At 38.9% G+C, this 26,846-nt stretch overlaps 1 protein-coding gene across 3 annotated transcripts in view; it reads left to right on the top strand.

The window, feature by feature from the left end:
* AVEN (apoptosis and caspase activation inhibitor) overlaps positions 1–26,846 on the top strand; it is a 188,856-nt gene that overhangs the window by 143,554 nt on the left and 18,456 nt on the right. Inside the window, exon 1 of one of the 3 annotated variants that reach the window (XM_035259930.3) lies at positions 24,344–24,699. The exons of the other annotated variants lie outside the window; for them this stretch is intronic. Coding sequence (XP_035115821.2) covers positions 24,438–24,699 — 262 coding nt within the window. The 5' untranslated portion in view covers positions 24,344–24,437. Of the gene's footprint in view, positions 1–24,343; positions 24,700–26,846 lie in introns of those variants that run through there. 3 annotated transcript variants of the gene reach the window in all.

Here is a 26,846-nt window from a genome sequence, read left to right as displayed (position 1 = left end):
GAACACTAACAAACTCAAACACCAAAACAAAATAAAAACCAACTAGTACTTGGGGAGATATTTGAGGGACAACCCAGGCAGGAAGCTCAGAGTGGTAGAAAGCCGTGACGGGAGGTATTAAAAATGTACAGAAACACTTCAGTGCATCTCTGAGGAGCTTCAGAATTCAGCAAAAATCATATGAGGTAAACTGCTCATGCCTCAGGTCTCCAGCTTTGTCGTTCTAGACCTCTGCATGTGACTGCTCCTGTCTTTGCTGGTTTGTCTTTTCCCCTGCAGACTTCTGCAGGAATCAAGCCCCAGCCCTCCTGTAGTTTCTCCATTAACTGAATTATTTATCTTTTTAAAATGTTGATTCATACACAGTAGCAAAGAGGTAGACGGAGTCTAAATGTTTGTTGCTGGATAAATGAATAAATGTGATGCAGTGGAGTAGTATTCAGACTTAAGAAGAAAGGAAATTCTGACACATGTGACAGCATGGAAGTACCTTACTAAGTCAAATAAGCCAGTCAGAAAAAAAGAAAAAAACTGTATGATTCTATTTCTATGAGTCACCTAGAATGGTCACCTAGACACAGAGACAGAAAATAGAATGGTAGTTGCCAGGGGTCAGGGTAGGAGAGAATGGGAGTTATGTGTAATGCGTAAGGAGTTTTAGTTTTGGATGATGAATGAGTTCTGGAGACACATGGTGGTGATGGTTACACAATAATGTGAGTGTACTTAACTCCACCAAACTGTGTACTCAAAAGTGACTAAAATGGTAAATTTTATGTCCATTTAATCACAACACAAATTTGTAAAGCATGCAATGTAAATGAAAAATAGACTTTTTTCTGTTGTTAAAAATATTTCTCCTGCATTGTCATTTGTCTTTTCTAAATTTTTGGCCATAGAGATACTTTACATTTTTATGTAGTTATATGTATTTTGTATTGTGTTTATGAAGGTCTTCTTCACGCCAAAATTATAAAAGATAATACATTTTATCCATTTTTTTCTTCTAGTACTTTAAACTTCGTTTTTTATGTTTTAATCTTTGGTCCATATAAATTTTTTTGTTTTTAGTGCTGGGAATTCTGTGGATTAGGACAGAGTAGGGTATTTCTAGTGCTTTATTGTTTTCAAGGTTTATTAGTACTTAAGAGAAACAACCTCTGTTCTCTGATTCTTGTGTACTGCTGAATGTTAACTTCTCTACAGTTGTCAGAATGGAGAGGTGAGGGGAATAAAAGGCAGACAGCCACATGAAATCCAGCTTCCAAGGCTGTGATACATTACGAATGCTTCACAACAGTCTGGCCTAAAATAAGGCTGCATTTCCTTCCTTCCTGATGAGCTGACTTAGCAACAAAAATTTTTTTGAACTGGTGAAAAACATGGAACAGAAGGTTGGCGGTGTCCCTTAGAAACAGTGTCTCATTTAAAAAGCATAATCCCATGTGGAAGCAAAATGACTGATGTTGATACCCTAGCCTTTCCTCTGTGATTCTTTGAAATTCCCAGAGCAAAGCATAGCTGACCTCAGGTTCCTGCCCTTGAGACATAGCAATGCCTGAGAGGGAAGAAAGGGGACAGCCTCTGTGTACCATCATTTGAGGTCTTGGCTATAAGAAGAGACCCACTTAGCTTGGTGCCTAGTAGGTGTCAGAAAACAACTAGAGTTGGGTGAGCAGGGACTAGCTGCTGATATTTGGGATATTGCCATATTGGATCAGATGTGGTCCAGATGCCAATATGGGGAGGCATTCCAAGTCTATAATTATTTTTCTTTTCATTCATGGTTTGATAGAAAAAGCTGTGGATCATCAAGTAGAAGAACTTGGTTGTAAACCCTGTTCTACCGTTCATTGTTTGACATTGGAAAGTCAGTTAACCAATTTGTGTACACCCCCGTCCCCTCACCTCTATTTTTTTTTTAATAGATGAATATAGTTTTAAAATTGTGGTAAAATAAACTTAAGATTTACCACTTTAATCATCTTTAAATGATGTACAGTTAAGTAGTATTAGGTATATTCACACTACTGTGCAACCATCACCACCATCCACATCCAGAGTTTTTTCAATTTCCTAAACTGAAATTCTGTTCCCATTAAACAATAACTTTCCATTGTCTTCTCTACCCAGTCCCTAGCAACCACCATCCTACCTTCTGTCTTTATGAGTCCGAGTACTCTAGGTAACTCATATAAGCAGATCCATATAGCATTTGTCTGTTTTTGTGATGGGTTTATTCATTTAGCATAATGTCTAGAAAGTTCAATAAAAATTTTAAATAGAATTATGTAATTTGCCAGTTTCACTTATTATATAGCTCAAAGAATTGAAAGTAAGAATTGGAACAGGTATTTGTACATCCAACTTTTTTTAAATTAAAAAAAATTTTTTTTAATTGCATTTTAGGTTTTGGGGTACATGTGAAGAACATGCAAGATAGTTGCATAGGTACACACATGGCAGTGTGATTTGCTGCCTTCCTCACCTTCACCTATATCTGGCATTTCTCCCCATGCTATCTCTCCCCAACTCCCCACCCCCCACTGTCCCTCCCCTATTCCTCCCAACAGACCCCAGTGTGTAGTGCTCCCCTCCCTGTGTCCATGTGTTCTCATTGTTCAACACCTGCCTATGAGTGAGAACATGCGGTATTTCATTTTCTGTTCTTGTGTCAGTTTGCTGAGAATGATGTTCTCTAGGTTCATCCATGTCCCTACAAAGGACACGAACTCATAGTTTTTGATTGCTGCATAATATTCCATGGTGTATATGTGCCACGTTTTCCCTGTCCAGTCTATCATCGATGGACATTTGGGTTGATTCCAGGTCTTTGCTATTGTAAACAGTGCTGCAATGAACAATCGTGTGCATGTGTCCTTATAGTAGAACGATTTATAGTCCTTTGGATATATACCCAGTAATGGGATTGCTGGGTCAAACGGAATTTCTATTTCTAAGGCCTTGAGGAATCGCCACCCTGTCTTCCACAATGGTTGAACTAATGTACCCTCCCACCAGCAGTGTAAAAGTGTTCCTATTTCTCCACATCCTCTCCAGCATCTGTTGTCTCCAGATTTTTTAGTGATCACCATTCTAACTAGTGTGAGATGGTATCTCAATGTGATTTTGATTTGCATCTCTCTAATGACCAGTGATGATGAGCATTTTTTCATATGTTTGTTGGCCTCATGTATGTCTACTTTTGTAAAGTGTCTGTTCATATCCTTTGCCCACTTTTGAATGGGCTTGTTTGTTTTTTTTCTGTAAATCCGTTTGAGTTCTTTGTAAATTCTGGATATCAGCCCTTTGTCAGATGGGTAAACTGCAGAAATTTTCCCCATTCTGTTGGTTGCCGATTCACTCTAGTGACTGTTTCTTTTGCCATGCAGAAGCTGTGGAGTTTGATTGGGTCCCATTTGTCTATTTTGGCTTTTGTTGCCAATGCTTTTGGTGTTTTGGTCATGAAGTCCATGCCTACTCCTATGTCCTGAATGGTTTTGCCTAGATTTTCTTCTAGGGTTTTTATGGTGCCAGGTCTTATGTTTAAGCCTTTAATCCATCTGGAGTTAATTTTAGTGTAAGGTGTCAGGAAGGGGTCCAGTTTCTGCTTTCTGCACATGGCTAGCCAGTTTTCCCAACACCATTTATTAAACAGGGAATCCTTTCCCCATTGCTTGTTTTTGTCAGGTTTATTAAAGATTGCATGATTGTAGATATGTTGTGTTGCCTCCGATGCCTCTGTTCTGTTCCCTTGGTCTATATGTCTTTTTTGGTACCAGTACCATGCTGTTTTGATTACTGTAGCCTTGTAGTATAGTTCGAAGTCCGGTAGTGTGATGCCTCCTGCTGTGTTCTTTTTGCTTAAAATTGACTTGGCTATGTGGGCTCTCTTTTGGTTCCATATGAAGTTCATGGTGGTTTTTTCCAGTTCTGTGAAGAAGGTCATTGGTAGCTTGATGGGGATAGCATTGAGTCTGTAAATTACTTTGGGCAGTATGGCCATTTTCACGATATTGATTCTTCCTAACCATGAACATGGAATGTTTCTCCATCTGTTTGTGTCCTCTCTTATTTTGTTGAGCAGTGGTTTGTAGTTCTCCTTGAAGAGGTCCTTTGCATTCCTTGTTAGTTGTATTCCTAGGTATTTTATTCTCCTTGTAGCAATTGTGAATGGCAGTCCGTTCTTGATTTGGCTCTCTTTCAGTCTGTTATTGGTGTATAGGAATGCTTGTGATTTTTGCACATTGATTTTATATCCTGAGACTTTGCTGAAGTTGCTTATCAGTTTCAGGAGATTTTGGGCTGAGACGATGGGGTCTTCTAGATATACAATCATGTCGTCTGCAAATAGAGACAATTTGGCTTCCTCCTTTCCTATTTGAATACCCTTTATTTCTTTTTCTTGCCTGATTGCTCTGGCTAGAACTTCCAGTACTATTTGAATAGCCAATATCATACTGAATGGGCAAAAACTGGAAGCATTCCCTTTGAAATCTGGTGCTAGACAAGGATGCCCTCTCTCACCACTCCTATTCAACATCCAACTTTATAGTAGCATTATTCACAATATCCAAAAGGTAAAAGCAAACTCAAGTGTCCATAGATAAATCAATGGGTGAACAACAACTTGTGACATCTCCATACAGTGGCATATCATGTAATGTATTTTAAAAGATGCTTCTCCTTTGTATATCTGTAAAACAAGGTGGTTGAACCAGTTAATCTCTGAAGCTCCTCTAATACTCTGTGTAATACATTGGTATAAAGGGCTTCTGTGTCCTATTGGTGCATGGTACATTTCCTCTTTGGTGTCTGCCTTCCTACCCCTTCCTCTCTCCACCCATTCCACATACACAGAAGTACATGTATGCACATTTGACTCCAGTACTGATCAGTAAGTTGGAGAAATACAGACCTGTTCTTAGGTAACCGAGTAGCTTTAAGCTTGACCTTTTTTAGGGCAATGATGTTAATAAAATGCAATTTAACAACTTAATGTATGCTTTCATGGCCATATGGACAGCAATTTATGTATAGGAGATACTGAGAAAACCTAGAAATAGAAGAAAGACAGTATCCTAGAAATACAGGAAAGACAGTAGGTAACTGGTGTGCTAAACACGCTTGGTGTTCACTAGTGTCAGTGCATTTGGTTGAATTGGGTTGGTGTCTGGGAGCAAATTTTACCGTCTTTGCTTTTTTTTTTTTTTTTTTTTTTTTTGAGACAAGGTCTCACTTTGTCATCCAGGCTGCTGGAGTGCAATGGCACAATCTCGTTTCAGTGCAACCTCCACCTCTGGAGCTCAAGCAAACCTCCCAGCTCGGCCTCCCTTGTAGCTGGGACCACACACACATGCCAGCATTCCTGGCTAATGTTTTTGTATTTTTTTGCAGAGAAGGGGTTTCGCCATGTTTCCCAGGCTGGTCTTAAACTTCTCGACTCAAGCAGTAGGTCCACTGTTGCCTCCCAAAATGCTGGGATTCCAGGTGTGAACCCCTGTGTCCAGCCAATTTTATCTTTCTTCTTTTGGAAGAAATAATCTCTGGAGAAGATTAGTTTGGTTTGGCATTGAGGGATAGGAAGATTTGAGGGCTGTACTCTCAGAGTTTATTGAGCATCTAATACATGTGAGATACTGGGCAAGGTGTTTTATGTATATTATCTCTCACCCTACAAATAGCCTTATAGAATAGGTGTTTAATTATTCTTATTTTTCCAATAAGAAAATTGAGGCTCAGATGATTTAAGTAACTTCTCCTAGGTTTCACAGCAAGAAAGTAGTGAACAGCAGTTCAAACTCAGTTTTTTCTGACCCCAAAGCCTGTGGGTTTTTTGTTTTGTTTTGTTTTGTTTTGATACCTAATTAGTTTAAACACCTAATGAGTTGAGAAACAAAAGTAGTTATCTTTTGTTTTGTTTTGGAGACCAAGTCTTGCTCTGTAACCCAGGCTGGAGTTCAAGCAATTCTCCTGCCTTAGTTTCCTGAGTAGCTGGGATTACAGATGTGTGCCACCATGCCCAGCTAATTTTTGTATTAGTAGAGATGTGGTTTCACCATGTTGGCCAGGCTGGTCTCGAACTTCCAACTTCAGGTGATCCACCCGCCTTGGCCTCCCAAGGTGCTGGGATTACAGGCATGAGCCAAGCACCCAGCCAAAAGTAGTTATCTTTTAACAGATTTTTATTTATTTATTTTAATTTAATTTAATTTTTTTATTGTACTTTAAGTTCTAGGATACATGTACGGATCTTGCAGGATTGTTGCATAGGTATTAACAGATTTTAAAAATATAATTAAATATAACCGAACTTCATTATAAGGAACAGCAGATAAACATATATATTTGTGTGTGTGTGTGCATGCACATACGTATATAAATAAATATGAGAAATACAGTCTCGGCCAGGCGTGGTGGCTCACACCTGTAATCCCAACACTTTGGGAGGCTGAGGTGGGTGGATCACCTGAGGTCAAGAGTTCAAGACCAGCCTGCCCAACATGGCGAAACCCCGTCTCTACCAAAAAAAAAAAAAAAAATCGCCAGGCATGGTGGTGGATGCATGCGGTCCCAGCTACTCGGGAAGCTGAGACAGGAAAATTGCTTGAACTCAGGAGGTGGAGGTAGCAGTGAGCAGAGGTCACGCCACTGCACTCCAGCCTGGGTGACAAGAGCAAAACTCCGTCTTAAAAAAAAAAAAAAACACAATCTCTTGCATAGGCTTCAGTGCAGTGGCATGATCATAGTTTACAGTAGTTTTGAACTCCTGGGTTTAAGTGGTGCTCTTGCCTCAGTCTCCCAAGCAGTTGGGATGGGACTATAAGTGTGTACCACCATGCCTGACTAATTTTTCCTTAAATATTTTTGAGAGATAGGATATCACTACATTGCCCAGGTTGGTCTCAAATTCCTGGCCTCAAGCAATATTCCTGCCTTGGCCTCCCAAAGTGCTGGGATTACAGTTGTGAACTACCGCACCTGGCCTACAAATATGTGTTAATATATATGCATATACAGTTACACACTGCATTATGATGTTTTGGTCAATGGTGGACCATATATACAACAGTGGTCCCATTAAATTATAATACCATACTTTTACTGTACCTGTTCTATGTGTAGATATGTTTAGAAACACAAATACTTACCATTGTGTCATAGTTGCCTTCAGTATTCAGTACAGTAACATGCTGTAAAGCCTTGCAGCCCATGAACAATAGGCTATAGCATGTAGCCTAGGTAGGCCGTGCCATCAAGGTTTGTCAGTACCCTCTATGATGTTTGTACAAAGACACATCACCTAATGATATTTCTCAGAATGTATCCCATTTGTTTTATGATGCATGACTGTATATACACATATACAATATATATTGTTTACATTCACATGTAAACAAACATGTTCTTTTATATATACCATGTTTTCTGTTTTTCATTCTTTTTAGTCATTGAAGATCTATACAATACAAACTGTTTATATATGTGTGTGTGTGTGTGTGTGTGTGTGTGTGTGTATATATATATATATATATATATATATTTTTTTTTTTTTTTTTGAGACAGATCTCTTTCTCCCAGGCTAGAGTGCAGTGGTGCAGTCTTGGCTCACTGCAACCTCCGTCTCCTGAGTTCAAGCAGTTCTCCTGACTTGGCCTCTTGAGTAGCTGGGAGTACTGGCACATTGCCACCACACCCAGCTAATTTTTTGTTTGTTTTAGTAGAGACAGAGTTTCACCATGTTGGGAGGGCTGGTGTTGAACTCTTGACCTTAGGTGATCCACCGGCCTTGGCCTCCCAAACTGCTGTGCTTAAAGGCATGAGCCACCATGCCTGGCCAATATTATGTGTATTTTTTTTAAATACATCTCCTTACCTAAGATCCCATATGTGCTCTGAGGAAACTTGTAGTTAATGAGATTATGTAATGCCAAAATATATAAAATTAGTCTAAGTAGACCAAGATGCTGTATCAGTCAGGGTCTTAGCTGCAACCAGCAGAAACTGACTTAGGCAAACTTAAGCGGAAAAGGAATTTATTAAAAGTATGTTGGGCAGCTCCCTCTCTGGGAGGGCCTGGGGACTGTGTTCATAAACTGGAGGGCTGGTATAGGACCTCAAATAGCAGAACTGACAGAGGACCTGCTGTTGGTACACACATGAACACTGCAACTTGTGCCATCCACATCAGTGTTACCGTCACAGGACAGTGGACACTGCTGCTGCCTCTGTCCTTTTATAAACCATGGTTGCCACCACCTAACACTAAGAATGGATTCTGCATAATCATTCTTATCCCTAGTTTTTGATTCAAATACTGCAGATGAGTATGATCAATGTGGCCTCATTTATGTGCCCATGTTTACAGCAAGAGATGCTAGAAAAGAAGTATCTAGAATTTTATGCTTTGGTAGTAGGAGATGGGCTCTGTTTCATAAGGTGAGGGATGCTAAGGATTGGGAAGGGGATTCAGATACTGGTGGCCAAAAGAATGATAAGTGGCTCCATTAGATGGTAAGTTGTTTTAGCAGTTGTGAAGGGTGGAGGGCAAATTGATCATCTAACCATAGGAGAGACTGCTAAGGATAAACAGGATTAAGGTATAAAGTAATTAGTTTAAGCTATAGAATTTGTTCTTACGTATTTTTTATGATATAAAAAATGGGATCATTGTCTTGATTTCATTTTTAGCTAGCTTGTTATTTGTGTTTACGAATGCACTGACTTTTGTGTGTTGATTTTGTATATTGCAACTTTACTGAGTTCATTTATTCTAACAGGTTATTTTTGTGTGGGATCGTTGGGGTTTTCTACATATAACATCATGTCATCTGTACTTCTTCCTTTCTGATTTGGATGACTTTTATTTCTTGTTTGATTGCCTTTGCTAGTACTTCTAGTACTATGTTGAATAGAAATGGTCATCCCTGCCTTGTACTGGATCTTAGTGGAAGGTTTTTCAATCATTTCCTGTTGATTATGATGTTGGTTGTATGTTTTTCATGAGTGATCTTTATTATGTTGAGGAACTTTATTATGATCTTTATTATGTTGAGGTAATGTACAGATATATAGTATAACTTGGATGAACCTTGAATACATTAAGTGAAAGCAGCCACAGAAAACCATATATTTTATGACTCCATTTGTGTGAAATTTCTGGAAGAAGGAAATCCATAGAGACAAAAAAAAAAAAAAAAAAAAGACTAATGGTTGCCTAGGGCTTGCGGGGTAGGAAGGAAATAAGGAATAACCACTGCTTATTGGTATGGGTTTCCTTGTGGGATAATGAGAATATTTCAAAGGTGAATGTGCTAAAACCTTTGAATGTACAACTTAAGTAGGTGAATTATATAGTATGTGAGTTATATCTCAATGTAGCTATTATATATTTTAAAAAGTGAAGTAGGAGAATTTGGGTAACAAGGCCCTCAATTCAGATCAAGAAAGTCACCAAATATGTAATCAGTGATTGCCCTTAATCATTTGTATTTTCTTTTGAAATGTAGCTAGAGGGACAGTCCTCAAACTTGTTTATATCACTTTGTTTTGAGTGGCACAACATCAGGCATAACCAGGTTCACGCATGTTTATGTTTTTCTAGAAGGTCAGACTGTTATTAATGCTATCTCTATCATAAAAGCCACATGGAGTTCTCAAGGAGGCAGTTCTCTTTAGTGCCGCCCATTCACTTGGCATCAGAGCCACAGGCACACAGGCTCAAGATACTCACAAGTCAGTCAACACTGCACACTATACATGTAGTATACTAAATTAATATGTAGATGTCATAGAGTTAACATTCCACATCAAGCAACATAACATTTAACATAACAAAGAGAAAAGGGGATAGGAAAAAGGGATTATTGAACCAGTTCAAAGAGTGACATGGACAAGGAGATTGTCCTGGGCTGATCCAGACAGATGTCAGTGTCTTGCAAGGAAGAGTCTTTGACTTGGGCAGAGCCTTTGGTGGCAGATGATGAGTGCTGATCATGAGTAACAGCCAAGACAGTGTCTATAAGACCTCAGAGTCCTCTGGTGAGGACTGATAGTAAAGAGTATGCCTGGTTATGTACATATGGTTGGGTGCAATCTCTATTGATTAGGTGAATATCTAGTCCTTGTTAGCATGATGCCTTTTGAAATGTAAGGTGGAGAGTCTTTTTCTAAAATGGAGTTACTTACATCAAGGGTGCTCTGTAGACGTTTCCTTCTCCTTTTTTTTTGAGATGGAATGTCACTATGTTGCCCAGACTGGAGTGTAGTGGTGCAGTCTGAGCCCACTGCAACCTCCACCTCCCGGGTTCAAGCAGTTTTTCCACCTCAGCCTCCAGAGTGACTGGGACCACAGGTGCATACCACCACACCTGGCTAATTTTTGAATTTTTAGTAGATACATGGTTTTACCATATTGGTCAGGCTCGTCTCAAACTCCTGACCTTGTGATCTGCCCGCCTTGGCCTCCTAAAGTGCTGGGACCACAGGTATGAGCCTGGCCAACATTTCCTTCTTTCTAGCCCCAGGCCAAGGAATCTGAGGGAAAGGTAGAAGACTGTCTCAAGGTTACTACTGAGGAAAACACCATAAACTGTCCATTTACAATTAATAGTTGTCTGGGTATTGCTATTTATGAAATAGAATAATTAAGACTTAGAAATAAAATTTAATTTAAACTTGTCACCTATAAATGAAAGTCAAGTTTAAACCTTAAGGTAATTATTGTGTGGTTGAAAATAAATACAGCACCAAATGATGTTTTACTTGACCTATTTGGTTATGCCAACAGATTTTTTTGGATTTAAAAATTACGAAATTGGCCATTCATGGTGGCTCACACCTGTAATCCAGGCACTGTGGGAGGCTGAGGTGGGCAGATCTCTTGAGCCCAGATGTTTGAATCAGCCTGGGCAACATGGCAAAACCATGTCTCTACAAAAACTACCAAAATTAGCTGGATGTGGTGGCTCATGCCTGTAGTCCCAGCTGCTTGGGAGGCTGAGGTAGGTGGGAGGACTGCTTGGGCTTGGGAGGCTAGGCTGCAGTAAGCTGTAATGATGCCACTGCACTCTGGCCTGGGTGTCAGAGCAAGACTTTGTTTCGGCGGCGGGGGGGGGGGAAGACTGTTTTCCCAAAACTCTATCCACTTTACCACACTAGAGTGGCTGTAATCTCACATAGTTGAGAACATTTAGATGTAAATGTTTCCTACCTCTGTTTTTGTGGGAGGGGTGACCTTCTAGATTTGAAAGGGTTTCAAGGACTCATTTTCAATAGAACAACTATAATTGCAGTATCCTAGAAAAGGGCTTAGAGAGAAGAAAAGGGGGGAAAAAAGGTGATTCATAAATACAGATGTAGACACTAGACAAGAATATATGCAATAATTGTGACCTTGGTGTTCTTAATGCGAATCTCCAGTGGATTGCTGTAAGTTAGATTCTCTGTTCAGTGTACTTCTTTGCACATGACTTTATATTTGTGTGTAAAAAAAAAAATAACCAAACTGTGATTTGAGGATCCTTAGCTTTTAATCTAAAAGAAAGTTTGTACAACCTCTGGAACATACTTTTGGAGAGAAGAATTACCTAAGAGAATGGTTTCTCTACAAGTCAGAAATCGGTTTTGTGTGCTAGCCTGCAAGTTAAGAATAGAAAAGGTTTTCCCTGAAGCAAATAAATGTAAACATTTTGAATCAGTGTTGCATTTTCAAGATAAAACTATTTCAGCAGATGAACAAAATAGATTAAACACAATAGCAAAATGTTTGAGGACCCTTGGGCTATTTCTAGTTCTACTAACATATAGCAGCTAGACCAATAAAGAAAATTCATTTTGAACATCAGTAATTGTGACCTGGGTGATATGAAGAGTTGTAAGAACTGCACTTGAAAGTGTCCTGTCAACATTACATGAACCTCTTCAGTGTGTCATCAGGGCAGAGATGAGAAAGGGGAGCTGTTTTTACTAGTGACTCCCTCAGTGGTTCCCAAAAGTCTGCTGACTGAAGTACAGAAACCTTATTTAGGCATTTGACCACCTGCTACCTGTTCCCCACTTAACTTTCCAGTATGTTACACTTAGAGCTAATGCTTTTATGAAATTGGACTTCTTCCTGGTATTATCACCCTTTCCTACCTCTGTCTTACAAAATTATAATATTTCCCCCCTTTACTTGGAATGTCATACTCTTCTCCTTTATATCTCTTAACTCAAATTGTACTCTTCTTCAGGACCATTTCAGATACTATTTTCAAATATCATGAAGTCCTCTCTTAATCCCCCTGGACTTCTGAACCATAGCACTTTATATGTCTATCTGTGGTATTTGTCATGTTTTTGTCTTGTTTCATAGCTATTTTTGTGTGTTGGGTTGAATTGTACCCTCCTAAAAGATAAGTTTAAGTCCTTTGAATGTGACATTATTCGTAAATATGGTCTTGGCAAATGTGATCAAGTGAAGATGAGGTCACACAAAATTAGAATGTGTCCTAATTCAACGACTGGTGTCTTAAAAGGAGAGAGAAATTTGGACAAAGACATGGTGGGAAGAAGGTCATGGGACCACAGAAGCAGAGATTGGAGTGATGTAACTACAAACTGTGGAATGTCAGGGGCTGCTGACAATGCCAGATGCTAGGAAGATGTAAGGAAGCTCCTCCCCTAGAGCCTTAGAGACAGCATGACCTTGCCAGCATGTCGATTTCAAACTTGTAACCTCTAGAACTGTGAGAATAAGTTTTATTGTTTTAAGCCACTCACTTGGTGATATTTTACTAAGGCTGCCCTGGGAAACACGTAAACTGTGTTGATCTAATTTTCCTCTCTAGCCAATGCATTATAAGTTGGTTAAGAGCTTAAACTGTATTTTACTTATCATTATCTTCTTAGCATTGACTGAGTCATTAAACTGTTTTTTGTTTTGCTCTTTTAGAGACAGGGTCTCACCCTGTCACCTGGTAGTGCAGTGGCACAATCATAGCTTACTGTAACCTAAAACTCCTGGGCTCAAGTCACCCTCCTACCTCAGCCTCTCAAGTAGCTAAGACTACAGGTGCATACCACCATGCCTGCATATATATGTATATATATATGTATTTTTTTTTTAAATTTTTAGTAGAGATGAGATTTCCTATGTTGCCCAAGCTGGTCTTGAACTCCTGGCCTCAAGCAATCCTCCTGCCTCAGACTCCCAAAGTGCTGGGATTATATGCATGAGCCACCATGTCTGGCAGCTGTTGTTTAAAAAAGTTAATTCATGGCCGTGTGTGGTGGCTCACACCTGTAATCCCAGCACTTTGGGAGGCCGAGGTGGGCAGATTGCCTGAGGTCAGGAGTTTGTGACCAGCCTGGCCAACATGCTGAAACCCTGTCTCTACTAAAAATATAAAAATTATCTGGGTGTGGTGGCAGGCACCTGCAATCCCAGCTACTTGGGAGGCTGAGGCAAAAGAATTGCTGGAACCTGGGAGGTGGAGGTTGCAGTGAGCTGAGATCGCGCCACTGCACTGTAGCCTGGGCAAGAGAATGGGAGTCCTTCTCAAAATAAATAAATAAATAAATTTATGTTTATTGAGCTATAATTTGTGTTGAGCAAAAATCACCTTTTTTAGGTATACAGTTTTTACAAATGAAAGCAGTCTGTGACCATATTCATCCCCAACACACAGAACATTTTCATCATACCAAAAAGTTCCCTAATCTTCCCTATCCTTTCCTGGCAACCATAGATTTGTGGATTTTGTCATTTTCAGAATGTTATGTAATGAAATCCTATAGCACGTAGCCTTTTATATCTGGCTTCCTTCGCATTGCATAATGCATTGGAAATTCATCTATGTTGTTGCACTTAATGGACGTCTGTTCCTTTTTACTGCTCATTCAGCTGATATTTGAGTGTCATTGCATGCTAGCTATTGTGCTAATGTTCTGCATATAGATTTATAAATAGGGTGGACACCATATCTTAGCTTTTGGGGTTTATATGTTGGATAATAACAACATAGTATCATAAGGGCTGTGATGGTGTAAGTACAGTGTATTATAAAGGAGTACAGAGGAGGAGCATTCAACAGATTTGAAGGATCTTTTTAGGCTTCTTAGAAGAACTGATGTTTAATTTGAGACTTAAGGCTGAATGATTAGGCTCCAGGCAGATGATGAGAGGGACAGTTGCAGGCTTATACCAGTTTCAGAATTGATTGTTAAAAATTCAGGAACTTTGGAATCTAGTGGCTAAATTTTTGATAGCTTGGAATTGGCCATGGTGGGTGTGTTTACACTGTGGATATTGTTAAACACATCAAATGAGGACTCTCTCCCAGCCCCCAAATGATTTCCCTGCACTCCGCTAGATGGACAGATACTATAACCAAGAGAGGTAATTAACTTAAATGCAAGAAAGAACGTGGCATTTTTGAAGAATTAAAATTCAGTAGAGTTGAAGTATAGAGTGTAAGGGAGGGAACTGAGGCTTAGAGAGTTTTTTTTTTTTTTTTCATCTCATTTGTTTAATCCATCAACTATATGGAGCACTAGTGTTCCCATTTTACATATAAAGCAATAGACTCGGAATGGCCTGCTTTAAAATCACCAGCTACTCCATGGCAGAGCCAGTATTATAATTCAAGTCTTTTGATTTCCAGTTCGGCATCATTACTATTCACTCACAGCCTCAGAGGTCTTTTTCTTTTTACATTTACTTCCCATGTCTTGTGAAGTCATTTGTCTGAAGGTTAAAGTCCAGAGTTAATTCCATCCTTTTCAAACCTTTGAGCCAATAACCTGACCTTGCTTCTCATGCTGTGTGGCAGTTAACAGTTGGCAATAGAGGGCCTGTAAACTTCTCTTCATGGTATCATCTGGTCCTGCTTATCCTCCAGTTTATTCATGATTCCTGCAGTAGAGGGTGTGGAAGCCTTCAAACGCACTTACATCCTCATGACCCATCAGCTCTGCTGCTTTTCACTGCTCATTCATTTCTGCATATTGGATGACCACCAATCTACTACCAGCTCTGGAGAAGCGCTCCGGCTGCCTCCAATGGCTTAGGAGAAAGCCCCACCGCTGGCGCACTCGCGCCTTCGCCCCTCCCTTTTTTTTTTTTTTTTTTTTTAAGGAAGACTTTATTCTGATGCAAATGGAAGTCCTTGAAGAGATTTTTGTAGCTCCAATTAACGAATATCCTCTGTTCTTCTCCATTAAAGCTGGTACATTGAAAATGTATATGCATCTGTATATTTATATCTGAATGTATGTACACCAAATGTATTCACCCCTAGGCAGGAAATAATGTGTCAAAAATCACATCCATAAAGAATAGCAAAGTTGAGATTCAGGTTCAGGTATTTATATTTATTATCACTCTTCTGTTATGATAGTGAGTCCAAATATCTTTTCAGAATCCAGTCGAATTCAACAGGAGTGCTGAACCTTGTAGTTTTTTCTTCGTTTCTGCTTTTGTGTTGCTGTTTTCGCTGTGGTTATTCTAACAAGGAGAGAGAAGAAGGAGCCCTGACGGAAAGCAGAGCTCCTTCTTCAGAGTTGGAAGGCAGTTGAAATCTGGGGGCCAGATTGTATTGGGTGATGTAAGCTATGCTAACGAGCCGCAATGTCCTTTTCTGCTAATTTTATATCTGTGTCAGTTCTGGCATTATTTGGATTGATTTATCATCATTCTTCTCTTTAGGGGATCATTATTTTCCTGCTTCTGGGCATGTCATGTAATTTTCGATGGCATATCAGAAATTGCTTTTACCTTGTTGCCTTGTTGAGTGCATTATAATTTTGTATTCCTATAAATACTATGTAGTTTTTTTTTTTAATTTTTTTATTGCATTTTAGGTTTGGGGGAATACTATGTAGTTTTTATTCTGGGGTACAGTTAAGGTACTTGGAAACAGTTTAATCTTTTTAGGGCTTGCTTTTAATATTTGTTAGGTGAGACCAGAGCAATGTTTCCTGTGGAGTTAATTATTCTCTACTATTACAGCAAGAACCTTTTGAATTCTCTACCCAGTGCCTCAGGAATTCTCTGCCCAATGCCTCCTGCGTTAGGAAGCATGCATTAGGAGGCAGAATTTTTGGCTGTTTCAGGTAGGAGGATATATTTGATCCCTGGCCTCCATCTTGGCTGGATATAAAAGTTATTATACTTTATCTAAAATTAGTGGAGGGAAATTATAGAGAGGTTTAATTAGGAGTCTTACAGGATCAGATTTGCATTTTTAAAAGATCATTTTGAATATAATACAGATAATACATTGTTCTGTTTATCTGGTGGAGTTGTTGGGGCATTCAGAATACTAGACTGGAAGTAGGTAAACAAGTTAGAATACAACTGCAACAATTCAGTAAAGAAATAGTTATGACTGGGCTGGGTGTGGTGGCTCATGCCTATAATCCCAGCACATTGGGAGGCCGAGGCGGGAGGATCACTTGAGCCAGGAATTTGAAACCACCCTAGGCAACATAGGGAGAGCTCATCTCTTCAAAAAATAAAAAAATTAGCTGGGCATGGTGGTAAATACCTGTAGTCCCAGATATTTAGGAGGCTGAGGTGGGAAGATTACTTGAGCCTGGGAGAGTGAGGCTGCAGTGAGCTATGATTGCACCACTGAACTCCAGCCTGGGCGACAGAGGAGAGCCCTGTCTCTTAAAGAGAAAAGAAATATAGTTGAATTGAAAATAGCATCTGAGTTGTTCAGAAAGTACCTCTGAAGTAGAAAATATAAACCATTGCAGAACAACAATGAAAAAAACAGTAGGTTAAGCTTCAAAGATTGAAATGTCAACTCAAGTCTGATTTAAAAAATATATTGTCATACTAGAGAGTAAGTTCGTTTGAATGCAGAGAGGATGCCCGCCAGTGGTAGAATCCAGACACCTACAGATGGGTGTGAAAGAGCTATGACATTGAGCAATAGAGGAAAGTTAAAGATGGATACATGCTTTCAATAAAAGAACATTCTGGAATCGGGCTATGCTATAGAATCAGGGTATCCAAAAGGTAGCCCAAAGTTTAATTTCCAGATAGCACCATTTGAACACATAGATAACATCCAGCAATTGGCATCTAAGGACATACAAGTTAGGAAAAAGTTATGTGGAAAAATGGAAAGCTTTAGAAGCAATTAAAACAGCATTATATTAAGAGGCAGAAAGGCTTATACTTCTTAATATACTTAATAAAAAGGCTTTTATTTAATAATACAATTGTGTATGTAAATATAAAAGTTACTGGTAGGGCTTTCAGGAAACAGGTCATTCATTTAAATTTTTTTCTCCCCTTAGTAGACATTTAAGTAGTAGTGATTCCATGAGAACAGGGACTTTGGGTAACATTCTTTATCACTAGCTTCTGGTCTGGCACATAGTAGGCACTTAACACGTTTGTATAAAAAAAAAAGTGGATGATGTCAATATTGAAGATGTCTGCCATTTTTTCTCCTTCCCACTTCTTCATGTAATGAGTAAAATTTGGATATTGGATCTGTTTCAGCAGCTGAATAGAGTAACATAACAAATAGTTTAAAAGTAAATGTTATCCTTGGACCTGATAATTCCAATTTTAGGAATATATGTCAAGAATAAAATATGCCTAGACCTTAGCTTTATGTTGAAATGTGAATCTTGAAGAGCAGGCTATAGGGGAAAACTGCATTTGACAGATTTGGTGATGGGAGACAGAGTCTTGCTCTGTCACCCAGGCTGGAGTGCATTGGTGCAATCTTGGCTCACTGCAATCTCCGCCTCCTGGGTTCAAGCAATTCTTCTGCCCCAGCCTCCTGAGTAGCGGGGACTATAGGCGCACACTGCCATGTCTGGCTAATTTTTTTGTTTTTTAGTAGAGACAGGGTTTCACCATGTTCCCAGGCTGGTCTCGAACTCCTGAGCTCAGGCAGTCTGCCCGCCTCAGCCTCCCAAAGAGCTAGGATTACAGGCATGAGCCATTGCGCCCAGCCTGATGATTTTTTTTTAAGAGAAAAACCCTGTCACCCCAACTGTATGTCTTCTTCTAGTTTGTTAAACTTTTAGTTGCGTTTTCAGTATTAACTGTCAATGGTTTCAGTTTTGTTTACCAGAAAAGAGGAGTAAGATCCTAATGAAGGCGTGTCAGTGCCTTTGTGTTCTGTAGCCACACTATCCAGTGCAGGTTCTTTCTGGAGATTATTAGAGTTCAGTAGCTCCTTCCTGGTTCTTCACTTTTGGTGCTGGTACAACTATTTAAAATTCTTGGCGTCAGCCAGGCACAAGTCCCTCATGCCTGTAATCCCACAACTTTGGGAGGCCTAGGTGGGCAGATCACCTAAGGTTAGGAGTTTGAGACCAGCCTGGCTAACAAGGTGAAGCCCCATCTCTACCAAAAATACAAAAATTAGCCAGGTATGGTGGTGCTGACCTGTAGTCCCAAATACTGGGGAGGCTGAGGCAGGATAATCGCTTAAGCCCAGGAGGTGGAGGTTGCAGTGAGCCAAGATCACGCCATTGTACTACAGCCTTGGCAAAAAAGCGAAACTCTGTCTCAAAAAAAAAAAAAAAAGAAAAATTCTTGGCATCAAGGTTGTTTGTTCCTTCTTCTCATTCTTTTCTGTTTGAGAAGCCTTGAGTTGGAACTTGGTGTCACTGATGAATGATGGAACACTATGACCATACTCTCTTCCAACTGCTTCTTTGATTCGTTGCATATTTGGTCTGAGCCAGAAGTAGCTAATCAGAGGGGCTGCACAAGCACAGCAAGGAACCCAGAGAGTGCACGCCCCTTTCTGCTGTTTCTATCACCAACTTTAAGACGTTTCAGGTAGAGTTCATTTTTCTAGTAGTGGTGATGACAGTTTTTATTCAGGAAAGAAAGTCCAAATAGAACAAAAGTGAATTTCTAAAGAATTCACATTATGCATTGCAAACAATAGTTTAAAAACACGATCCTCAAGGAAATACTACTTTCTTTTTTTCTGTTCAAGCTGGAGTACAGTGATGTGATCATACCTCACTGAAACCTCCAACTCCTGGGCTCAAGCTATCTTCACAGGTAGTAGGGATTACAGGTGTGAGCCACCACACCCTGCAAATACTACTTTCTGATAAAAGCAAGGCTGGTGTTTGTATGAATTTCTTCCTACATGTTAAAATTTCTGTAGGGATAAATTTCTAAAGCTTATTAACAACAAGGGAAATGTTTAAGAGCCAGACATTGTAGTTTATCTTTTAGGATTTTTTTTTTCTTTCTGACAGGGTCTCGCTCTGTTGCTGGAATGCAGGGGTGTGATCTTGGCTCATCGCAGCCTTTGCCTCCCAGGCTCAAGCAATACTCTTCTCTCAGCCTCTTGAGTAGCTGGGACTACACGTGTGCACCACACCACACTTGGCTAATTTTAAAAACTTTCTTGTAGTAATGAGTTCTCACTTATATTGCCCAGGCTGGCCTCAAATTTTAGGCCTCATGTGATCCTCCTACTTCAGCCTCCCAAATTTCTGGGATTAAGCTGTGAGCCACCATGCTTGGCCAATGTTTGCTTTGTAATGGTCATGTTCGTAGCTCATCAGCTCGTAAGTTTGGACCATTCCCTTGTCTTGGATAGTGGTAATTGTTGGAACATTATATTTTGAGATCCATCCTTAGTCTCTTTTCATCTTTTTCCCTTTTTAAGAGTGGTTTAAGAAAATTCTAATTGAAGATCTCTGCCAATTTTTCTCCTTCCCACTTGTTCTTATTTGAGGTCCTTGATTTACTAGAAATTTCTGGTTGCAAACAAAATTCTGCATTTTACATTTTTGCCCTATGTTTTTGGCAAGCTTCATGAAAGTAACATTACCCTCCTTGTTTCTCTGTTCCCTTACCTTCTTTATGGCACGTAGACTACTTATGTTCGTTTGTTGAACTTTTTTTTAGACTTGTATACTTGTTCATTTGCTCATTTATTTTTGCATGCATACACTTACGCATTATTCTTATTTCCTTCTTTATTAAGTGTACATTTACTAACTGCCTACTGTGTGCCAGGCACGGCACTGGTCACAGGAGTAGTAATAAAAACTGGGCTCTGATAGTTACAGTGCTTTAGTGAAGGTGTGTACATTGCAGAAATTATGTTGGCATTGTGTGGAGCAAGGTTGCATGGAGCCCCAAGAAAGATAAGATCACTGTATGCCTCAAACTATTGAACAAATAATGTATATTACCCCTTTACCCTCAAGGAAGTTAAAAACCCAAAAAATACAAAATACTTTTTGTGTCAATGAACAAAACCTAGACACTCTCAGTGATGCACAAACATCCTCAGAGCCAGGTAAGTTTGGCACACCTGAGAGGGAACTAGCCTTAACACCTTGTGGCTACTTGGTTTTATGTGAAGTTTGGTGTCAGCAGAACATAGGTTTTGCATCCGCTTTGCTGCACCTTGACTCCACTGGTGGAAGGCACATTTGTTTGCACATCATTTTTCTGACTGAGCTTCGAGTCTCCTCTCAAAGTGTATGCTGAATTTTCTAGACATGTATGCTGTGACAAGAAGCCACAGCTGCTCCGTTAGTCTCAAAGGATATGACCTGAAAAAGAATAAAAATTACAGTTTGCACATATTTGCACTAATTTTTGACAGGAAGGCTAAACAAAAAATTTAAAAGTTTAAATTATTCTGTATATCATTTGCTCATTTAAATCACAGCTCAGTAGAATAGTGTTTTTCAAAACTAAAAGAAAACCTAATGAGATGAGAAGGCAAGTTGGCTGCAGTTTTTTTTTTTTTCATGCAGAAACATATTTCATGTCCATTGGGTTGAATAGGAGGGGGGAAAGGCAGAGAAACAGATAATTTAAGATTTACATTGCAGTGTAAGACATATTCAGAGGACATTATGAACTTCCTAATTGGTCTAATATTATTTTAGAGTTTTCAGCTAAGCTCATACTGTGCACAAAAACAACAAAACAGACTTCACAAGTCAACAATGGGGAGAGCAATAACAGCAAGAAACCTGCTGAATACTTACAGAAATGATCTTGGCATTGTTGGGGAAAGGTTTTGTTGTGCTGACTTAGATTAAAAGGCTACCATTATTTGAATAATGTGGTTTAGAGTTTTTGAATTTGATTTATATGTCATTTAAAGTCTCTGTAGTATAGCAGTCAAAAAAGATGCCAATTTTTATGGTTTTGTTAATAGATTTTTCATGTTTTTATTTCAAAATCTGGAAGATGTTCAAAATATTAAATGATAATTTTCTGAAAGGTGTATTTTCAAGTGCATAAAAATTAAAATATTTTTGAATATCTGTAAGAAGTACATCTCACCTGAGTTATATCAAAATAGCAAAAAGGGTGGCCGGGCACGGTGGCTCACACCTATAATCCCAGCACTTTGGGAGGCCAAGGTGGGTGGATCATGAGGTCAAGAGATTGAGACCATCCTGGTCAACAAGGTGAAACCCCGTCTCTACCAAAAATACAACAATTAGCTGGGCATGGTGGTGCGTGCCTGTAATCCCAGCTACTCGGGAGGCTGAGGCTTGAACCCAGGAGGCGGAGGTTGCAGTGAGCCGAGATTGTGCCATTGCACTCCAGTCTGGGTAACAACAGCGAATCTCTGTCTCAAAAAAACAACAAAACTGCAAAAAGGAATTCCAAAAGTATTTTCCATAGGCAATTTAATATTAATCACATTGAATTTAAATATAAATATTAATTAAATTAATAAAAACATTAATGTTAATTTGATTGAAATTACATTGACTATAAATATTAATATTGATATCTTTACAGTTGTAAAGTTTCATCCAGGGATGTTACACATTTTCATTTATATCTTTGTCTTTACCTTTGATTACTCCCTTCCTCAAATTTTATGCTCTAGTAACAGCAGGCTGCTTGTAGATCGCACAGTACCTGCATTTTCTCCTTTCTGATTTTAGCTCTTCCTTTTGTTACCATCTCCTTCTGGCTTTTTGCTTGGGCAGCTCTTTATTTTCTGTCAGATCAGGTATCACTTCTAGGAAGCCTCACCAGACTCTGCCCCAACTTGGATTCACTATGCTCCTCTTCCCCCTGCCACACACACACAATGCTCCCGTAAGACTTTTTGTCTGTCATTGTATATTCTGTAACTGCTTATTTATGTGATCCTTAACTCAGGTTGTGGCACTAATCTGTTTAATATCATATTTTCAGCACTTACTACAGTATCTGGCTCTTAGCAAATTTTTGTTAAATGAATAATCAAGGATCTTTCTGTATAGTTTTATATTTTTACTCATATACGTCTCACCAATTCTTAAGGTTTTGTTGCTGTCACAGAGAGATTACTTTTTTCTCCTTACAGTTATCTACTTGTTTATTGGTAGTATGTGGAAAAATTATTGATCTAGTTCTTCGTTCTCATCTGCTCTTTCTGGGGGTGAACTAGGTGTGGTTGCAAGATTGCTGATGGTGTTGGTGGGCTTTCAACTCCAGGCATTGGACCTGGAAACTTTGATTATTTGTTTGGTGGTTTTCACCAACTAACAATCAACATTTTGGGTGTCAGACAAGTTATTAGTGAGATACATATAAGCTTCTTGGTGGACCAAATCTTTTCTAAGTAAATCAGCACCATGAGCATGTCATTGTATGTATAAAATAATAAAGGGAGAGAGTATGACCTTCTCTAAGTTTTTGAGGAAAGAAATTCAGATTTCCTTTAAATTTCATTTTTTCTGTTTCATGTAGTCTTCTCTTGTCTTGTTCACCTCTGAGAACAAGGAGAGCAGGAATGTGTCTTCTACATTTGTGTTATTAACACACAATTGTGTTTGGCACATAGTTGTGCTAAAAATGTATCAAAAATGAAAATTAATAAATAGAACCATTACTCCTGAAGTCATTCCCGTTTTCCCATAGAAAGGTAGTAAACAATATTTGTTTTGGTAAAAACTGTTACATTATGTTGGAAACTAGAATTTTACCACATAATTACCCTATGTTAGAATTGAAAAAAATGTTGAAACGCGCATTATCTAAAATTAAATTCCAATTTGAGAAGTTTGAAAGCTACAAGTATTTTTCAAAATGGTTGGGAAGACAACTCATGCTTTAGTGAGCATGATCCCTCCCCTAGAAGTTGACCCTTATTAACCATCTACTTCTCAAGTAGGATGCTCCTGTAACTTGTCACAGAGCGTATTTGCTTCCTAACCCCATATTCATTTTCCCTTTTTCTCCATGGTAATAGAACCTCTGATGCTTGTCTGGGACCATTGCCACCTGAAAAAAAATACTTATATACTTTGTGGTTTGATAGAACCATGATATATTCTTATACTTATGATATAGCTCTATCCAAAAGAGAAATAAGTGGAAATGTTCTGTTGTCGTTTCTACAAAACCTTAATAGATAGGTGCTGCATGCTTTCGACACCTTTTTCTTCAACTATTTTTCCATCTTGCTGTCTGGAATTTTGATGAGATAGCATGAGCTCTGGTTCTCATACTAGACTGTGGCAAGAAGGGCCTCCCCAGATGGCAGAACAGTGAGAGAAGCCTGGGTCCCCTTCCTTATCAGCCTTTGACTGCTGGACTCTGGAACTTCATTTAGTTGATGTGTATATTAGTCCATTCTCACACTGCTATAAGGACATACCCAAGACTAGGTGATTTGCAAAGGAAAGAGGTTTAATTGACTTATGGTTCTGCAGAGCTAAGGAGCTTCAGGAAACTTACCGTTATGGTGGAGGGGAAGTAAACATATTCTTCTTCACAAGATGGCAGGAGAGAGAAGAATGAGAGCAGAGTAAAGGGGGAAGCCCCTTGTAAAACCATCAGATCTCATCAGAACTTAATATCATGAGAATAGCATGGGTGAAACCACCCCCATGATTCAGTTACCTCCCACTGGGTCCCTCTCATGACACATGGGGATTATGGGGACTACAATTCAAGCTGAGATTTGGGTGGGGACAGAGCCAAACCATACCAACAGAGATAGAATCATTTGTCTTGTTTAAGCCATGATGTACAGATCTTTGTTACCTGCAGCCGACCTTATCCTGACACACTATACTACAGATCAGTTCTAAGATCTTATGACTTCATTATTTATCCAAAGGCTGATGTTTGTATTCCCTTATTTATTCAGCCTTGTCAAATCATCTACTCTCATCTCTAAGTTCTGTGCCAGGGTTGGATGCTGGCCTTGTTCTGAAGATGATGATCTGAGAATTTTTACTAGGTCATATATAATGGTACAGGGTTGACAGAATATTCACCAATTGTTTTGGGGAAAACACCTAGGTTCTAAATTCCAGAGTGTCATCATCCTTTTCTCATAAAGCCTAGAATCCCTTTAAGGTACCTTGGTGTATTTGGCATTTCCTTCAGCATAATCCATGCAGATGGGGAAGCAGCTTTTTAGGGGCATTGGGAAGATAGGCACATCCTATTATGTAGTGCTCAATGTGGAAGTTCGATGCTCAGGGGCTTTTGGGGCCCCATGCTTGGTGAGAAAGCTAATTATAGACCACTGTTGAGCAGGAGGAGACATTTTTATGATTATCCTCTTCTTGTTTTAGCTCAGCCTAACTTTTACAATAATCAGTATAGTGGCTTGCATGGTCTTCCTCACAAAGATGAAGTGTTAGGCGTCTCTTATTTTAGGGTAAATATTGAGGTGAAGGACATCACATCTGCATCTACAAAGGCTGAATTATGGAAGCTAGAAATTGAAAGTGGTGAGGAATTTTTATGTCCTGTAGGCTGAGCTGTGGATTTTCTGGATTGAACTATGTCAGCGTGTAGACATGGGATCCACCTTGACCCTCCAAATGTGTCCTCTTTCATAGATGAGATTAGAGAATTTCAGAGAAATGAAAGAGGACATTTTATTTTTTGTAGTAGCCATTGTGGTGACTATTGGGCATTCTCTCCTCTGAAGATTGGGATCTTTTCAGCCTTTTTTGGCCTATAAAGTTCATTATTGTGATTTTTCAGTGACTTGGTGTCCTGGTTGAGGGCATGTTCTAAAGGCTCTGGGTTAAATAAAGGAAGATGATAATGATGAAGAGGAGTCAGGAAAATGGACTTTAAGTTGAAGTATTTACCCAGAATTGGTCTCACCTTCCTCTGCTTTACTGAGTTGTTTCCTAAAGGAGACACCACAAAGATCCAGGTCAATTATATGGTTAAAAGATCCAAATAGCCAGGATGAATGAGTTCTGGAAATTGCTACTACCAAATTATCAGAACTGGGTGGTAGGCTTGGGCAGATTTTCCATCTTCGACATCCACTCTTCACATATGCCTGATCCATATTGTTCATTCTGAAAGTCTTTGCAGGTTTCTTTCTGCCTGGGTGAAGATTGTCCTTGTAACCCCTGAATTCTCACTGGACAGCTTTATATTAAGTACTTTTGTTTGACTGAAAGCTCTTTTTTTGTTGATGGGGCTGAAAGGGTAAGCTTAAAATTGGCAGCTGTATTATCTATGACTAGATGGTAAGTTTTTTGAAAGCATATTATTACTGAGGAATTCTAGCAAGTTTAGTGTCCACTTTGCCACTGACCATTAGACCCGTGTTAGACCAGTTTGGGAAGTCAGGCAGAGTGAAAATCCTGGTTATTATAAATACAGTGATGGGATTGGCATGTCACCTTTATTTCACTAATACTATCATTATTAGAATACTTAGAGTTCTATAAGAAAGATTCTTTATTTTTAAAAGCACTATAAGCATAATTTTAGAAAATTCCTGAGGTATTTTCCTAAAAAGAAAAATTCTTCATTTCTTAGTTTGGACTTCCATGTCTTCAAACATGTCAACAAATCAAATATTAGTATACCAAGTATTATAAAATATTTATTGAGCATTTGTTTTTTTTCTGGGGAACTTAAGACAGCCAAGAAGCCTAGAAGAAACAGTGGAGAAAAATAGATTTATTACTTAATAATTTATTATACGTGCTATCTGGGCACAGTGGCATGCACCTGTATTTCCAGCTACTTGGGAGGGAGGGTGTGGTAGGAGGATCCCTTGAGCCCAGGAGTTTGAGAAAAATCGATGCCAGGTTGTCTTTTGGAGAAGCAAAGTTAAAAAATAAAATAGAATAACAAATGCTATGAGCCAAGAGTCTTGGTGTCGAGCTATTAAATGGCCATGTGGTCTTGGTTAGACCATTGAACATTGCTAGAGCTAAGGTTCTTCATAACTCTATAAAGTGAGAGTTAGAATGAATGATATCTGCAGTTTCAACTTTTGAAGTCTCTGAGTATTTTGTCTCAAATATATTCTGAGAAAGTCCCTGTCCTCAAGAAAATTCAGCCTTTTCTCCAGATTTTCTTTCATTTTTTGTTGTTTACAAAGGATGATTCAACTGGAAAATATATTGTGCTGAAAGGAAAAGCCTCCTTCAATCTCACATTCTGAGAGATAATCATTTAAAAAATAGGTCTTAATTAATTTGACTAATTTCTATGCATAAATTCGTATTTTTTGTGACATGTATACTTATATGTTTGTGTGTGTGTGTGTGTGTGTGTATAATTCATACTATACTGAAGCTTGCTTTTATCAAGTAGTGGTTGAGATAATGGGTATCTTTCTGTGTCAGTACATACAGACTTAGCAAATGGAGTGCCACCGATTGAATATTGTGGTTCACTAAAACACATTTTTGCCAACTAATCAATATTTGGCTGAAGCTAAAGCTAAATATCATTGTTGTAAAATGGACTACTGGAATACAAAGAAAAAAACTGAAATTAAAGAAGACATTAAAATTTTAGTAGCCAGAGTTAGACAAATGGGCATACTGATTTCTTACCACTGTCAGCTATTCAATTCTTACTGTAGTCACCATACACTATACTACATCTTTGCAAT

Source organism: Callithrix jacchus, chromosome 8 (genome assembly GCF_049354715.1).
Source record: "Callithrix jacchus isolate 240 chromosome 8, calJac240_pri, whole genome shotgun sequence".
Lineage (NCBI taxonomy): Eukaryota > Metazoa > Chordata > Mammalia > Primates > Cebidae > Callithrix > Callithrix jacchus.
The sequence above is the reverse complement of the archived record's forward strand: the minus strand, read 5'-3'. Positions and strand labels throughout refer to the sequence as shown.